This window comes from Salvelinus namaycush, chromosome 19, assembly GCF_016432855.1.
Source record: "Salvelinus namaycush isolate Seneca chromosome 19, SaNama_1.0, whole genome shotgun sequence".
Taxonomy (NCBI): Eukaryota; Metazoa; Chordata; class Actinopteri; order Salmoniformes; family Salmonidae; genus Salvelinus; species Salvelinus namaycush.
This window is the reverse complement of record NC_052325.1, coordinates 9,099,266-9,117,428: the sequence shown is the minus strand read 5'-3', so window position 1 is coordinate 9,117,428 and position 18,163 is coordinate 9,099,266. Positions and strand designations below refer to the sequence as shown.

General features: G+C 42.7%; 1 protein-coding gene across 1 annotated transcript; it reads left to right on the top strand.

The window, feature by feature from the left end:
- Positions 1-4,371: 4,371 nt before the first annotated feature.
- LOC120064123 (INO80 complex subunit D-like) lies at positions 4,372-14,858 on the top strand. The gene is made up of 10 exons (XM_039014487.1): positions 4,372-4,687; positions 6,366-6,612; positions 6,728-7,824; positions 7,966-8,071; positions 8,158-8,379; positions 9,106-9,203; positions 9,390-9,523; positions 9,613-9,839; positions 12,574-12,731; positions 13,075-14,858. The coding sequence occupies exons 2-10, from the start codon at positions 6,395-6,397 to the stop codon at positions 14,031-14,033; spliced, it is 3,219 nt and encodes a 1,072-aa protein (XP_038870415.1). The 5' UTR covers positions 4,372-4,687; positions 6,366-6,394; the 3' UTR covers positions 14,034-14,858.
- Positions 14,859-18,163: the final 3,305 nt, after the last annotated feature.

Below are 18,163 nucleotides of genomic sequence, written 5' to 3'. Positions count from 1 at the left end.
CTCAATGCCATCAGACTGCTAAACAGCAATCACTAACTCAGAGGCTGCTGACTACATTGACACCCAATCACTAGTCACTTTAAATAATGCCACTTTATATAGTGTTTACATATCTTACATTACTCATATCACATGTATATACTGTGTTTTACACCATCTACTGCACCTTGCCTATGCCGCTCTGCCATCCATATATTTATATGTACATATTCTCATTCACCGCTTTTAGATTGTGTGTATTGGGTAGTTGTTGGAGAATTGTTAGATTACTTGTTAGATATTACTGCACTGTCGGAACTAGAAGCGCAAGCATTTCGCTACACTCGCATTAACATCTGCTAACCATGTGTATGTGACAAATAAAATTGGATTTGATTTAGAAATAACCTGCACATCTACAGAAATATATTAAAGTAACTGTCCAGTGTTTCCAGATTTCTATAAAATAAGACTGATAATTAATTACCATCAAATAAAATTGTATTGGTCACATACATGGTTAGCAGATGTTATTGTGAGTGTAGTGAAACGCTTATGCTTCTAGATCTGACAGTGCAGCAGTATCTAACAGGTAATATCTAACAATTCCACAACAAAACCTAATACACACAATCTAGTAAAGGAATGAGAATACAGTTGAAGTCGGAAGTTTACATACACCTTAGCCAAATACATTTAAACTAAGTTTTCACAATTCTTGACATTTAATCCCTGTCTTAGGTCAGTTAGGATCACCACTTTATTTTAAGAATGTGAAATGTTAGAATAATAGTAGAGTGATTTATTTCAGCTTTTATTTCTTTCATCACATTCCCAGTGGGTCAGAAGTTTACATACACTCAATAAGTATTTGGTAGCATTGCCTTTAAATTGTTTAACTTGGGTTAAAGCTTCCCACAATAAGTTGGGTGAATTTTGGCCCATTCCTCCTGACAGAGCTGCTGTAACTGAGTCAGGTTTGTAGGCCTCCTTGTTTGCACATGCTTTTTTTCCAGTTCTGCCCACAAATCTTCTATAGGATTGAGGTCAGGGCTTTGTGATGTCCACTCCAATACCTTGACTTTGTTGTCCTTTGCCACCCCCGTGTGCAAAGTACGATCTTTGTCCCCATGTGCAGTTGCAAACCGTAGTCTGGCTTTTTTATGGTGGTTTTTGAGCAGTGGCTTCTTCCTTGCTGAGCGGCCTTTCAGGTTATGCCGATTTTACTGTGGATATAGATACTTTTGTACCTGTTTCCTCCAGCATCTTCACAAGGTCCTTTTCTGTTGTTCTGGGATTGATTTGCACTTTTCGCACCAAAGTACGTTCATCTCTAGGAGACAAAATGAGTCTCCTTCCTGAGCGTTATGACAGCTGTGTGGTCCCATGGTGTTTATACTTGCGTCCTATTGTTTGTAAAGTGGTTGTTCCACTGGATATCATAAGGTGAATGCACCAATTTGTAAGTCGCTCTGGATAAGAGCGTCTGCTAAATGACTTAAATGTAAATGTAAATGTACAGATGAACGTGGTACCTTCAGGCGTTTGGAAATTGCTCCCAAGGATGAACCAGACTTGTGGAGGTCTACAATTTTTTTTCTGAGGTCTTGGCTGATTTCTTTAGATTTTGCCATGATGTCAAGCAAAGAGGCACTGAGTTTGAAGGTTTGGCCTTGAAATACATCCACAGGTACAACTCTAATTGACTCAAATGATGTCAATTAGCCTATCAGAAGCTTCTAAAGCCATGACATAATTTTCTGGAATTTTCCAAGCTGTTTAAAGGCACAGTCAACTTAGTATATGTAAACTTCTGACCCACTGGAATTGTGATACAGTGAATATAAGTGAAATAATCTGTCTGTAAACAATTGTTTGAAAAATTACTTGTGTCATGCACAAAGTAAGTAGATGTCCTAACCGACTTGCCAAAACTTTAGTTTGTTAACAAGACATTTGTGGAGTGGTTGAAAAACGGGTTTTAATGACTCCAACCTAAGTGTATGTAAACTTCCGACTTCAACTGTAAGTATAAAATATATGGATGAGCAGTGACAGTGGCTAAGATGCACTAGATAGTAAAGAATAGCTAGTGAAGGATACAGTGTACAGTATATACATATGAGATGAGTAATGCGAGATATGTAAACATTCTTAAAGTGGCATTATTAAAGTGACTAGTGTTCCATTTATTAAAGTGGCCAATGATATCAAGTCTGTAGGTAGGCAGCCGCCTCTCCGTGCTAGTGGTGGCTGTTTAACAATCTGATGACCTTGAGATAGAGATTGAAAAACTGCTTCTATGTCCCAGCTTTGATGCACGTGTAATGACCTCGCCTTCTGGATGAAAGAGGGGTGAACAGGTAGTTGCTTGGGTGGTTATTGTCCTTGATTATCTTTTTTGCCTTCCTGTGACATCGGGTGTTGTAAGTGTCCTGGAGGGCAGGTAGTTTGCCCCCGGTAATGCGCTGTGCAGCCTGCACCACCCTCTGGAGAGCCCTGCGGTTGAGGGCGGTGCAGTTGCCGTACCAGGCGGTGATGCAGCACGACAGGATGCTCTCAATCGTGCACCTGTAAAAGTTAGTGAGGGTTTTCGGTGACAAGCTACATTTTTTCAGCCTCCTGAGGTTGAAGAGGAGCTGTTGTGCCTTCACCACACTGTCTGTGTGCGTGGACCATTTCAGTTTGTCGGTCATATAAAACTTTCCACCTTCTCCACAGCTGTCCCATCGATGTGGAAAGGGGGGTGCTCCCTTTTCTGTACCATATGAGTGAAATAATTAATTACACTTTTTTGGAAGGAAAACTATGTTAAAAAGCAGTGTTTCTGTGTTGGAATGGTGTGGGCATACCCCAACAACAGAAGGGTCTGGGCGTATACCAGTCATAAAAATATTCATTAGAGTAGATCGCTGATTGGCCAGCTCATCCTCTATCAGGAAATAACAAGCAGTTTTGAAATGGTCGGTTTGACTTGCCTAGTTAAATAAAGGTTCAATAAAATTAAAATACAAGTTTGAGGTGGTGGTTTTTATGTGTTAAAAAAAAAATATATATATATGCTTTGGCCACATGATTCAACAACATTATTTTGGAATGAGTTAACAAAATATGAACTTTTAAAAGTGAGAATTTCACTGGACAGTTACTTTAATGTATTCTGAAAAGTCAATGCGATAGATACAGTACCTATCCAATCCTTACTTATAAAAATAGCTGTTAAACATCCATAGACACATTTATTATGCAGTAAAGTCATTCTAATAGATGCCTATTCCTCTCTCACTTTATATGCACAACTTTCTGTACACTATACACACAACTTCCAACCCTATACAGCAGTGGTTCTCAAACCTAGCCTCAGGATCCACAGCCGTTCCATCCATTTTATCTATTCCAGAGCTAGCACACCTGATTTAACTTGTCAACTAATCATCAAGCCCTTGACTAGTTGAATCATGTGAGGTAGTTCAGAGCTACAACAAAATTGTAAAACGTCTGGGGGTCCCTGAGGAGGTTTGAGAACCAACTTCCTCATACCCTTATTGACCAAATGCACTACAAGCACCTTTCAGTCTTCCAGCTGCATAAATAGTTTATTTCCTGTATGTATATTACAGCTGTGAATTGTGTAAAGATTGTATTTTCCCCAATGACTATTGAGAATATGCTGCTTTGTAGATAATGTATACAAGAAACTATTTAAGAAATCAATTTTTCTTCAGTAGTAATCAATGGTAAAGCATTGATTAATTCTTAATCTTTAGATAAAGCCTGTATAGAGCCATTGGTCAGCACAATCTATCACAGTGGAATATCTTATGTGCCACTTATTATTATTATAGCACAGTTTATACCAGTGATCACAAATATTTGTATTACACTGTTGAAATAGATCAAATTTACTAAATTGTAATACCTTCATTAAATACTTGTTTACAATCACACACCCACAAATGCATGTAGTATGGTCAAATTGAGCTGGTAACATGTGCCTTTCAAATCATTAAGGCAAGAAAGTAAAAAACAATAACTTTTAAACACTTTCCTTGGGGAAAGAAGATGACAAATGTGGGATGTAGGGCCTTAAACTGCGTTCCTATAATGTTTTAGCGTTCCAAGTGTTTAGTAGGTAATGGGCACGGGATGCATCAGCATTGGGCAACAGCCAGAGTAGAGAACGCATTCATAAAGAATGTGACATCAGCCCGTTGCCAGATAGGAATTTGACATGTGTTAAATGAGAGTTTCTAAACCATGTTGATATAAGCAGGGAAATGTCACTTATTTAAAAGTACATAACTATAGCTACTCTACCCTTCAATCAGCATTGCCATGCATGCAGTCGACAAGACATAACATTGCATTTCTTCCCTGCTGTAGTTTATACAAAGTTGAATTTCCAATATGGTAGAGAGGTTGTTGTTGGACTGTGGACTGGTGTCATGTCCCCGCAGTGCCTGTAGTGGTGCTGTGAGGAGTCTGCTGTGGACTAATCTAAAATCCTCAGCAGCTCCCACCTGCTAATGTTTGCTGTGGATAATCTACATTTACATGCATCAGTATTTTCAATGATATTGTATTCAGATAGGAGCATTATTAGTTACCTAAAATATCGAATATCGATGCACAAATAGGCGAGCTGGTTGTAATAGGCACTTCTACTCTATCAGGAGCGAATACCTTACACAGCCTATACAAATTGAAGGTAAGTGAAGCCTCGACTTCGATTTTTGAGGAGGCCGCTTATGGTGCAGGGCTAGTCGGGACGACTTTGCTACTCGAGGCCCTAGGGTTACTAGGTCTGATCGTTTCATGTTAAATGTTTAACCTTTGATCGTTATCTGTATCACACAACATATGATTATGATAGTTACGGAGTTGTTTTATTATATACATATCTTAACAACGTTTCGTTATTCACCTAAATGTATTAATTTTCTTAAAAAGAAAATGACCAGATGACTTGCGGGCAATATTTCGTTTAAGGCCTTTTTGAACGAGCATCTGTGCCTCCCCTTGCCTTTGTTTTCTATTTGCCACAAATTAGGCGGTTTGATTGTCGTGAAATCCTAATCTTAAGTACTTTTTATATTTTAAACTATTTCCAAATACACTAAAATGTATTGTAAATTCCCCATTTTCATAGAAATGTTCTATGTATTGATGTTTCCGTTTCCTGGCTACCGCTACTTGTGTTTTTAGCGTAGCTAGCTAATGTGCTAGCTAGTTAGCTACCTATCACTAGACCGTAGCAGGCTAAAATTGCAATTTTATAAGGTCGTTTTATTGTATGATGTTAATGTATACGTTAACCACATATCTACATGTGTACTTGTTGTCCAATGCCAATACTCTTTTCGGATTATTGCAAATTTGCCAGAATGCAGCTATTTAGTTAGCAAGCGAACTACCACACAACATCTAGGTAGCTAACGTTATTAACTAGGTCGGTTTGTTAACTTTACCTAACTAGGTTGTTAGCTATGCTAGCTAACGTTAGGTAGCAAGTAGGAAAATATCATAACGTTAGCTAACTATTTGTTTTGCTAACTAGTAGGTACCTATTTATGCAACGTTCATTGTTCTGTGTAGTTAGCTAATTATTTGCTAAACAAATACTAACTTGCTCAGCTAACTCGTAATCTAAATTTGCTCAAGTGTGCATGTTTTCTTGTATTTAGTTTAGCTAGTTAGCTATGCAATTCAGATTTAATCATAACGTTAACTATATAGCTAGCTAATAGCTATGTTTTTACTAGAGACACATTTAATTCAATGTTATGTGGACACACTGTACTGTATTACCCTCCGTTTGGAACTGGTGACGTTTCTGTCGCGCAAATGACATTGTGACTACAGTACAGTCAGTGTCCATATCCTGCATTTGCATGTAACGGAAAACTTCAGTCTGACGCTGCATCCCGTGCGCTTGAATTGACAGTAGCCACAGGTATGGGAAAGCATACAGTCTAAATTCTAAACCTGCCTGTGCTAAGCCAAAAATGTCCCTTACATCATTGGTTCAAAAACACATTTAAGATATAGGCATATGCCACAGAGGTGTATCTTGACATTTTCAATCTCACCCATGATTTCTTCCTAATGTTTTAGTCATGTATGCATGTTTGTTTGGAACGTTTTTTTACACTAGTAGACTATTTTCTTTACCATATGAACACATTCTTAATTAGTTGCCTGAATTGTGCATGTTAATGTTCTTGCTAGCAACAGTCAAACTATAGAGTCAGAGGAGCTGTAAATGCTTATTTCAATCTGTACCCGTGGTCTGTTCTTGTCTTGTTTGCATATTCAGGGCAGTCTCAGTGATTACTGTGCATAATGTAAGACTCATGGTTTTCCTTGCTTTCTCCCTCTCCCATCAGCTGATGTTCTCAAGGACCAGAGTCACGTGATGTATGAGGGCAAACACATCCACTTCTCGGAGGTGGACAATAAGCCATTGTGCTCATACAGCCCAAAGCTCTGCAAGCAGCGCAGACTCAATGGCTATGCCTTCTGTATCCGTCATGTCCTGGAGGATAAGACCGCTCCCTTCAAGCAATGTGAATATGTGGCCAAGTACAACAGCCAACGATGCACCAACCCCATCCCCAAGTCTGAGGACCGCAGGTGGGTGTGGCGTTCCAGTAGAAGCTGTCCTCGCCACAGAAGACGTCAGGTCTTTGTGATTGATTTATCTGTCATAGTTGTGAAACAGCATGTTAAAGGTGTGTTTGTTCCACAGATACTGTAACAGCCACCTTCAAGTCCTTGGGTTTATCCCCAAGAAGGAGCGGAAGAAGAAACACGATGCATTGGAGGAGATGCGCTCAAGACCTCACCTGGAGTCAGTGGCTCTTAACATAACTGTGCCCTCGCTAGCTCTGAAGGCCTCCAATGGCCTGGACGAGCTGCCACCCTCTCCACCCTGCACCCGTCTGCTACCCCTCCCAGATGGGGAGCTCCTGGACCCTTTTGCCTTCTACGAGGAGGACACTGATGGGGAAGAGGGCCCTCCTCGGAAGGGCTCCACCGTCAGGAAGAAACTACACAGTCGACTGGTGCTCAGCCAGAAACTCCAGCTCCCCCATCACGACAATGCCCTCCTCCAACCACCTCCAGAGCACTTTAGCCCCTCTCCTCTTACCTGTGTGCACCGCTCTTCGCCCCTCCGTCCTCATCTTCCCCATCAGCAGCAGACAGGACTCCTCCAGCCCACCCAGCACTCCACTATGCCTTCGTTTGTCCTCCCAGGACAGCAGCAGACAGGACTCCTCCAGCCCTCTACCATGCCCTCGTTTGTCCTCCCTGGACAGCTGCAGACAGGACTCCTCCAGCCCTCTACCATGCCCTCGTTTGTCCTCCCAGGACAGCAGCAGACAGGACTCCCCCAGCCCTCCACTATGCCCTCGTTTGTCCTCCCAGGACAGCAGCAGACAGGACTCCCCCAGCCCTCCACCATGCCCTCGTTTGTCCTCCCTGGACAGCTGCAGACAGGACTCCTCCAGCCCTCCACCATGCCCTCGTTTGTCCTCCCAGGACAGCTACAGGGTTTATCATGTAAGCTAGCTCCACCTCAGATTCCCGCCTTTCTGCCTGTCGGACTGCCCCCCAACACAGCTCCCAGTCCGTTGCAGTCCTCCTGTGCCCCCCTCGGCAGGAAAGCTCTGTTCACTGCCACGCACTTGCCATCCAGTAGCTGGGACAGCACTCAGCGTCATGTGGTGGCCATGCGCCCGGCTGCCTTCTCACCTCCCCTTGCCTGCATGGCAAGGTTACAGCATCTGGTGCAGCTCTGCACCCAAAGACATCAGGAGCACGGAGACCTCTTCCATCATCTAGGTACCTCTCCTCCCTATTCACATGATATACTGTATTTTGCTTATTAGTTGAATGTCGTATTGGGTCTGTGTAAAACGAGACAAAGATCATTTGACATTATATTGCTGAGACCAGCTGTACTAACAGGTTATCTTCTTTCAGGGTTGGACTGGTCTGAAGACAGTTCAGAGGATGATGAAGTAGAGGCAGAGAGAGTTCCACCCTATCACAATGCCTGGAGACTACAGGAAGGACACCTGCAGGATGTGTAAGTTTCTTACGTACATAGTTAGACTATCTTGAAATCAAACATGGATTTGTTTTTGACTTGTTTATTTTATTTTTTAATTCCAGCTCAGATGAAGATGCTGGCAGCTCGCGGAGAACGCGGCTGGCTCGGCTGTGCTCATACCTCCAGGAGAAATACAAGCACCTGTGCAGGCAGGAGAGGGCTACCATCCGCCAGAAGAAATACCACTATGCCTTCCGCAAAGCCCTGCTGCACGCTGCCAGTAAAGACCCCGACTGTGCTGGCCAGTTGATTCAGAAGTTGCGCAAGGTCTCCCAGACCTCAAGGTAAACCAAATACTCAACACTGTGCACAACACTCCCATTTATGAAATTGAGCCTGACTAACCTTATTAGTCTCCTCCAATACCATGTCAATGGGAAAATGTTTTTAAAAAAATGTTTTTTTAATGACTTAGATACTAAAACTTTTCCTGGTTGTGATGTGAGTACATCCTCATTTGAGCACAGTTCCTTATTTAAATTGTATTTGTGCGTTTCTTTTTTATTTCTATGTGTATTATATAGCAGGTTCCTGCTTAACTTTTATATTATTCAGATCATGCCATAGTTGAGATCTAATTTCACCAGAACCATTTAAAAGTGTCTAGTAAATTGAGTGTCTGAATTTGCTATTGGCTAAAGAGGTAATTGTAGGACCCCTGCCACTAAATGAGATGATGAGCTATAGCTGTTTGTGGGAGCGTGCTAGTGGGGAAGAGAGGTAAGCAGGGATAGACCAGCGAAGATTATTTTATTCTTGGTCTTAATCTTTTTAGTCCTTGTTTTTACAATTTTAACTCTGCCATTTTTAAGCCTTTTTTTTGTATTTATATATTTATAAAAATTTGGAAGAAACCTTTCCAGTTCTTTTAGTAAAACCCTTTTTTACGTGACGGGCATCGGCCAGCCCTCTCACACTGGTCATGTGGTCAGTAATGATAGTTGTGAAGAGCTGAGAGAGTGTTGACATGGTTGTGTCCTGAGCGTGGGCCTATCTGTCTCTCTGCTCAGTGCGCCAGGGCAGCAGGAGACGGGAATCTGCACTGGAAGCACCAAGGGCCAGGCATGTAGCAGCCGAGCTCTACCCTTCACCCGACACTGCTTCCAGCGTATCCTTTTCACCAACCTCTTACATGGCACACTGGACTGTTGGGACCAAACTGTCATTATTGCAGAATATGGCTTTATAACTTGTCCTAATAGAACTTAACAGACTCAAAGTATGGCTTCTGTTTTTGAGACATGACAGTTGTCCTCTTTTCCTCTGGAGTGCTTCCTTCACGGTGTTTCTGTAGACATTCTGTTGAATCGCTCCCAGCAGCTCTTCTCCAGTTGCACAGCCAAATTTGCCGATGGACAACAGTGCTCCATTCCTGTGTTTGACATCACGCATCAGACACCGCTCTGTGAAGAGCATGCCAAAAAGATGGTCAGTACATTGGGAGTACCATTGTTATACATATGCCACATTATCTGCTCTGTAATACTATACTTACGGACACGTGTTTTTTCCTATAGGACAATTTCCTGCGTGGAGACGGTAACCGAAGAGTGCAGCACCACCAGCAGCAGCAGCGAAAGCCGCGTAAGAAGACCAAACCGCCTGCACTCACCAAGAAACACAAGAAGAAGAGGAGGAGAGGGCCGTGGCGGCCCCAGAAGCCCATCCCGCCGGCGCTGCCCCAGGGGAACCTGGGAATGCCTTCCTCTTCCAGCCTGACCATGCCCACCCAGGCCAACATCAGGTCTGCCCCAGAACCATCTGGTCTCTCACTGGGTCTGAAATGGCACCCTAGTCCCTATATAGTGCACTACTTTAGACCAGAGCCCTATGGAACCCTAGTCCCTATATAGTGCACTACTTTTGATTATACGGTAGTGCACTATATAGGTTTAGGCTACTACAATGATACTAGAATTTTCCCTGTACCGATCACGAGGTTGCTACAATCTAACCTATGAATTCAAGTTTACAACGTGGGTGCACACAGGACAGAGAGACAAATTTGAGTAATCAAGGTGAAAGTGACACAATTTCAATACCGCCTTGCACGCTCTTGCCTGCATCTAGCTGATCTAGGGTGTAGTCATTAGTCCAACAATTCTAAACATGTGTTTCTATTGGACAAATTCAGGTATGTTTATCCCCGTTCTGTTTGTGAAACGTTTTTCAACAGAATCGCCAGAATGAATGCACCACTGATCACCTGCAAACACAGTTCACATTCATAGCAGCCACGTACAAACAGCATGATCACTTTGCTCATTGTATACTCCTCCTCACTTCTACGCACTCTCATCTCACCTTTTCCCTTCGCTTGTGGACTTAAGAGCACAACTGTCTGTGACCAGGCGAGAAAAAAAACTTTCCAAGCCAAACCTTCATAACATTAACTGCTACACGCAGCCTACATCGTTTTCACCATATTAGCTAACGTCATAGTCAAATCAAATGAAATGTTATTTGACGCTAACACACGCGTCAAATACAACAGGTGTACAACCGTGAAATGCTTACTTAAAAGCCCTTAACTAAAAATGCAGTTAAGAAAATAATTACTAAATAAAGTGAAAAATAAAATAACAATAACAAGGCTATATACAGGGAGTACCGGTACCGAGTCAATGTGCGGGGGTACAGGTTAGTGAAGGTAATTGAGGTAATATGTACATGTAGGTCGAGTTAAAGTGACTATGCATAGATAATAAACAGAGAGTAGCAGCAGTGTTTAAAAAAAGGGAAGGTGGGTCAATGCAAATAGTCCGGGTAGCCATTTGATTAGCTGTTCAGCAGTCTTATGGCTTGGGGGTAAAAGCTGTTCAGAAGGCTTTTGGTCTAGAGTTTAAAATATAAAAAAATCCCTCTTGTTGCACATGTAGAAATGAGGTAAACAGATTTAAGTTTCCCTGCATTAAAGTCACTGGCCACTAGGAGTGCCGCCTCTGGATGAGCATTTTCCTGTTTGCTTATGTCCTTATACAGCTCATTGAGTGCTGTCTTAGTGCATCGGTTTGTGGTGGTAAATAGACAGCTATGAAAAATATAGATAAACTCTCTTGGGAAATAGTGTGGTCTACAGCTTATCATGAAATGCTCTACCTCAGGTGAGCAAAACCTTGAGACCAGCTGTTATTGACAAATAGACACAGACCTTCACGCCTTGTCTTACCAGATGCAGCTGTTCTGTCTTGCCGACGCACGAAAAACCAGCCAGCTGTATATGTTGTTCAGCCACGACTCTGTGAAACATAAGATAATACTGTTTTTAATGTCCTGCTGGTAGGATAGATTTGAACGGTGCTTATCCAGTTTATTCTCCAATGATTGCACGTTGGCCAATAAGACGGATGGTAGAGGCAGGTTACCCACTCGCCAACAAATTCTCATAAGGCACCCGGACCTGCGTCCCCTGTATCTGCGTCTTCTATTCACGAGAATGACAGGGATTTGGGCCTGGTCAGGTATCTGGAGTAAATCATTTGCGTCAGACTCGTTAAAGAAAATGAGATTATTTACAAAATAAATTACAAATAAAGCGAAAAAACACTAAATAGCACAATTGGTAAGGAGCCTGCAAAACATCAGCCATCTCCTCCAGCGCCATTAACATAGTTCTAGTAACTAACGTGTTAGTTAACCCGCTACAATCATGCAGTACAGTGAGCAGTTTAGCAATTACACTGGCGGGCCCCGTTGGCAATACATTTAATAAAACCAAAAGCTTACCTTTACTTGAAAGAGTTCCAGTGTTGGATAGCCATGGCCAACTAGCTAACATAACATCCCTCTCTGTTTGAGCTGAGTGTTAGTTGGCCAAAACTAGCTAGCTGTGAAAGTGAAAAAAAAATACAAAATATAGCTAGCTCTCTCGCCTTCATTTTGAAAAATAATTTTTTCCAAAACTGTTAAACTATCTTTCACTTTTGAGTCAACTACTCACCACATTTTATACACTGCAGTCCTAGCTAGCTGTATCTTATGCTTTCAGTACTAGATTCATTCTCTGATCTTTTCATTGGGTGGACAACATGTCAGTTCATGCTGCAAGAGCTCAGATAACTTCCAGAGGATGTCCTCCAGTCTATCATAATTACTGTGTAAGGTTATGGAAGGGGGTGAGAACCATGAGCCTCCTAGGTTTTGTATTGAAGTCGATGTACCCAGAGGAGGACGGAAACTAGCTGTCCTCCGGCTACACCATGGTGCTACCCTAGAGGGTGTTGGGCTACTGTAAACCTTTGCAAAACAGTGTTTTAATAAATTATTTGGTGACGTGATTATATTTATTATAGTTTCATCTAAAAAGGATAATTTTTAACATTTCACTTTAAATTTTTCTGAAGGATGGTCCTCCCCTTCCTCTGAGGAACCTCCACTGCTATGAACATTTTGTTCCAGACACTAGGAGTGTGTGTTGCGCATGAACAGTCCATATGTACTTGCTGATTTTTTTATTTTTTTTTCTCCCTCGATGGCAGGAGTCCCTCGACGCCTGAACTGAGCACCGATGAACTTCCCGATGACATCACCAATGACATGTCAGACATTCCAAACGACCTCGAGCTGAACCAGGAGGATTTCTCGGACGTGTTACCCAGGCTCCCCGATGACCTTCAGGACTTTGACTTGTTTGAAGGTACTTTTATTATTATTTATTTTTTGCTTGTTGTTGTCATGGATTTCACCACTCTAGGGCCTATTCATAATGTTATTCTATTCTTCTAGTTGTAACTGTCCAGATAAGCTGTCACAGCAAGACTTTCCAAATAGGGGTCATTTTAGCTTGTGTGTGTATGTGTGAGACATCAGCTATTTTTATCTTTACAAAAAATAGTTTTATTTGAACAGGTTTGTCTGAATATTATTGAATAAGCTGAAGGCTTAAGTATTTACTCAAACATTTCTTCCTGCTCTCTGAGAAAGGTGGATGGTTGGTAGATTCCTACGGTGTGGGTAAGAGATATTGTGTATATCCTCAGGTAAGAATGGGGAGCTGCTTCCCACCACAGAGGAGGCTGAGGAGCTGGTACGAGCACTGCAGGCTGGGCTGATGGGCTCCTACCCAGACTCCCTGGTGTGCCTGACCTCCATGGCGGAGCTGGCGCAGGCAGATGGAGTGGACCACCGGGCCATGGCAGCAGTGTTCACTGGGCCAGGGGTCCAGCCGGGGGGGATGGGGGACCTGCTCAACGGCCGCATCCCCGTAGGGAACTTCTCTGAGCTGGAGGACAACCTGCTGCACTCTGCTGGTGGCCACTTCTCCCCCTCGGTGTCACCTCAGCAGCCCACTGCCCAGGGCCAGACTCCTCCCTCGGGACCCAGCCTCACCACCTCCACCCGCACAGTCCCCCGGACACACCCGCCCCACATCTTGGCCAAGCCGGAGGCGCCCACATCGTCTCCGCAGGGCAGCCATTACTGCAGCGAGCATGTATCATCCTCCTACAACGACCACATGTCCTCTCCCCACGCCAACTCCTTTCAGACGGACTCTCCTCTCCTGATGGAGGTACCAATTACCCCACGCTCCTCCTGGAACAACCTCCCCCTGCCCCTCACTGACCCCACACAGTTCCGCAACCTCATCAGACCAGAGGGCCACCTCGTATCCACCTCTCTGTCCACTCCCCCCTCCTCCCACTCTGTGACCCTACAGCCCATGGCTGCCCTCTCAGCGTTGCCCCAGAGCGGCTTGACGGGCTTGACTGCGCTCCCCGCCCCCTCGCCACCACACGACCTCTTGATTTCCACCCTTCCCAAGCAGCAGCTCCCTCAGTTCAGTGCTGCCTTCGGCCACCAGCTGGCCTCCCACAGTGGCATCCCGAAGGACAGGCAGCCCAGTCACAGCTCCACAGCGCCCCCCACTGGCTTCTCCATAGCTAGTGCCACCGCTGCAAGTGCCAACAGTGCAACGCCCCCCTTTCCACACAGTAACTAGAGCAAGCCGTGCACAGTACAATGGCTGTTGGTCAAACCGTGGACTCTAGAAACGTATTCACCCAGTGTCCATTCATTTCCCTTCTGCTTCAAGTGTGCAATGTGGTAACGGACCTAACGCTTCACTATTCTATTGGAATTTGCACAACCTCAGATATTCCTTAACTGTGTAATGATTTGGTGGTAATATAGCCAGTTGGCCACCTGAAAGGGTCCAGTGGTTTGACGTAAACGCAGCTCCAGAGTTTCGCCAGCAGGGGGCAGAGGTGTGTGGAGGGAGGTGGTTCAGTAGAAACATCAAATGTTATTTGTCACATGCCTGGTAAACAACAACAGTAGACTAACAGTGAAATGCTTGCTTACGAGTCCTTTTCCAACAATGCAGAGTACAAGATACAATAGAAATAGTGACACGAGGAATACATGGATTGATGTGGGGGAACATTGGAGGACGGCCCTTAGAAGGAGAGATTATTTATATCATAGTGACAACAACAGTGCTAGAGAAAACGGTGACAAAGCGTCAATCAGTGGTCAATTAAAAAAAATATATATAATAATAATATTGCCAGTTTAGTCGTGTCTAACATCCATCAGCAACACTGCCCTGCGTATTATTTGGACAGTGAAGCTAAAACTTTTAATTTGGCTCTATACTCCAACATTTTGGATTTGAGATTAAATTAGAAACAAACGCACTTCATGTATCTAGTCTCCCAATTGAATGTGTCATAAGTATTTGGACTAATTCACTTGTGTATTAAAGTAGTCAAGTTTAGTATTTGGTACCAGTTTCCTAGCACACATCAAGCTTGTGACTCTACACTCTTGTTGGCTGCATTTAGTTTGTTTTGTTGATGTTTCAGATTATGTTGTGCCCCCATAGAAATTAAAAGTAAATAATGTATTGTCACTTATTTTAAATAAAAATTGAATGTTTCTAAACACTTCTACAATAATGTGGATGCTACCATGATTACGGATAATCATGAATGAGTCGTGAGCGAGAAAGTTCGAGGCACAAAGTTCATACCCACAAGACATGATAACCCCTCTCCATGACCAATAACGGGATGTTAGCATCTTATATCATACCCACAAGACATGATAACCCCTCTCCATTACCAATAACGGGATGTTAGCATCTTATATCATACCCACAAGACATGATAACCCCTCTCCATTACCAATAACGGGATGTTAGCATCTTATATCATACCCACAAGACATGATAACCCCTCTCCATTACCAATAACGGGATGTTAGCATCTTATATCATACCCACAAGACATGATAACCCCTCTCCATTACCAATAACGGGATGTTAGCATTTTTTGGGGGGGGGGGGGGGGGGGTATGATATTTATGCCTCTAACTTTCTCACTCATTATTCATGATTAACTGTAATCTTGGTAGCCTCCACATTTAATGTAGACATGTTCAGAAACACAAGTGACTCCAAAATGACACTGCATTATTTACCATTTAGTTTTAATGGGGCACAAAATAACTTAAAATGCATCCAACAAGTTTGTAGAGTCACAAGCTTGATGTAATCATTGCATGCTAGGTTACACCTTTTGACTACTTTAATACACAAGGGAATTTTTACAGATACTTATGAGGGGCACTAGATACATGAAGTGATTTCATTTCTAAACGGTAAAACGGATGTGTATGAAAATATCCTCAAATAAAAGGTGACATTCTGTTGCCTCCTATGAAACAGTTGATCTCAAATCCAAAATGCTGGAGTATAGAGCCAAATTAAACGTTTTCGCTTCACTGTCCAAATAAATACGTAGGGTAGTATATCCTGCCTTGCTATGGTCATTGCATGGGTTCATCTGTTCCATTCACCTTTTTGAAAGAGATTCTAAGGCAGGTCCTTGTATGCGGGTGACCCGTTGTGAAGCAACAGAGGAAATTGCTCTGTCATCTTACCATGATGTAGTCCTGTCCTCCTCCACTTAACAGAGAATTTGGCCAAACCACTTTTAAACAGCGTTAAAAAAAAATATATATATATTGTGTATATATTTGCTCTATTATTGGGTCACTCAGAAACATAAAATGTCTTTTGACCTCAACATTGTGGGACTCCTTATGGGTGACCTATTAGCCAAATTGTGTTAATTTAAGCAATAAACACATTGGCGCACACACTCTTGTCACAGTATTGTATTGGTCTCCACTTTATGTATCTTCACTATGTAATCCAAACCGATGTGGACCAGATATGTTTGGGCCTGTGTAACTCTCTGTGACATAAACCGTTTGTTCTAAATCAAGTCTGAACTGTCTGAGTAGAGAGCGACTGCAACTGACCATTGAACAGGATGCTTCTCTTAGGTCATACTGAGTAGTTATTGCAAGGGTGATGGCCAAATCCATGGGCTCGGGTGTTCACAACTCTCCATGGTGCTCTCTGGTCTTGCTATATAATGCCATTTTAAAAGGACATTCATGGATATGGTCCCTTCTACAATAGAAACTACTTAGGAACCTGGGGGGGGGGGGGTGAGTGATATAACTACACTGAGTATACCAAACATTAGGACACCTTCCAAATATTGAGTTGCCCCCCCCCCCCCCCCTTTAACCCTCAGAATGACCTCAGTTTGTCGGGCCATGGACTCTACAAGGTGTCAAGCGTTCCACAGGGATGCTGGCCCTTGTTTGATGCCTCCCATAGTTGTCAAGTTGGCTGGATGTCCTTTCGATGGTGGACCATTCTTGAAAATTCCGCAACCTGTCTCCACCCCTTCATCGACACTGATTTGAAGTTGATTTAACAAGTGACATCATTAAGGGATCATAGCTTTCACCTGGTCAGTCTGTCATGGAAAGAGCAGGTGTTCTTAATGTTTTGTCCACTCTAACTCCCCCCAGTAAAGGACCAGAAAGTCATCTTTCACTAGTCTAGCAGTGTATATGGATACGTAGGATGGGTATATGGACATGTGAAATGATGCCCCCTTGTTTTAGCATCTTATCTGTTTGTGTGGTAGTGTGACACCATTGGTGTAAACTGGTGCAATGAGCATTTCTGAGGTATAGATAGCACTGTCTGTTGTACTAAATAAATATTCTCAGGTGCATTAAGGTTAATGAAGCATGGGTCTCAATGTTAACTGTTAAGGAATGAGGATGGAATTAACCGGACAACTCTGCCCTGTCTGGTTTTAAACTCTATAGTAGTAAATCATGGGTTTGGTATATATTTTTTTTTTTTTAGAAATGGAAAGATTACTCATTGTTAAGTATTAGATATATTTATAGGGTAGAGGTCTCTACAGTTTAGGTTTTATTGTGAGTTAATGAGTGGCAATGGATTGAAAAATGAAGTCAAATAGTCTTTTGCGATGTGCTTGATGGAAACTGTTTGTGGAACACCCCTTGTTTTAATGGCTATCAAAACTCTTGTAATTTCTCTTCAAAGTGAAATGATCAATGTTTGTGTACATTGTCATTTAGCTAACCGAACTGGCAAAATGTCTAATGTAAGACAGTATTTCTGATAGCTATTAAACTCCGGAAAGTAGTTGCTGCTGAAAGACTGGGGTTGCATGGCAAGACAACTTTACATCTGAGTGCAAGGCCACAACATTTCTCCCTTATTGGGATTAGCAGATCTCTTGGTAGCAGTAAATCCAGGCATAGCATAATTTTTTCTCGGAAGTATATATATATATATATATATACTTCTGCACATAACAGCACCCATATTCATTTTGGATTTGGAACACACAGCTGACCTGCTCTAAACAGCACTGTGGGAGGCCAGATGCTCCCAGTAAGCATTTTGCCTTTTGTCATGATACGAAAAACTAACAGCTGCCATTAACTGCACACACACACTGCTTAGAACCGAGCAGGCCCCACTTCCAACTGTGAGAAGGCCTAGTTATTTCAAGGAGACAGACATTACCAGAGCAGATGCTTCAAGTTTCAGTTTCTTTTTTGCTTGACCACAGCATTGTTCCTAGATGTACAGCCCCTAGGAATTAGGTGGGCTGGAATGTTTTCTTGAATTTGCGCAAGCAAGGCGATACTGCTGTATTCACAAAGCATGAGATTAGATTCATTGCAGTTAAGACTCCTCACCAACCATATAGAACAAACTAAGCA

Coding starts and splice junctions, on each gene's coding strand:
- LOC120064123 (XM_039014487.1), top strand. CDS start 6,395: ATGTATGAGGGCAAACACATCCACTTCTCGGAGGTGGACAATAAGCCA. Junction 6,613..6,727: donor CCCAAGTCTGAGGACCGCAG/GTGGGTGTGGCG, acceptor TTTGTTCCACAG/ATACTGTAACAGCCACCTTC. Junction 9,840..12,573: donor CCCACCCAGGCCAACATCAG/GTCTGCCCCAGA, acceptor CCTCGATGGCAG/GAGTCCCTCGACGCCTGAAC.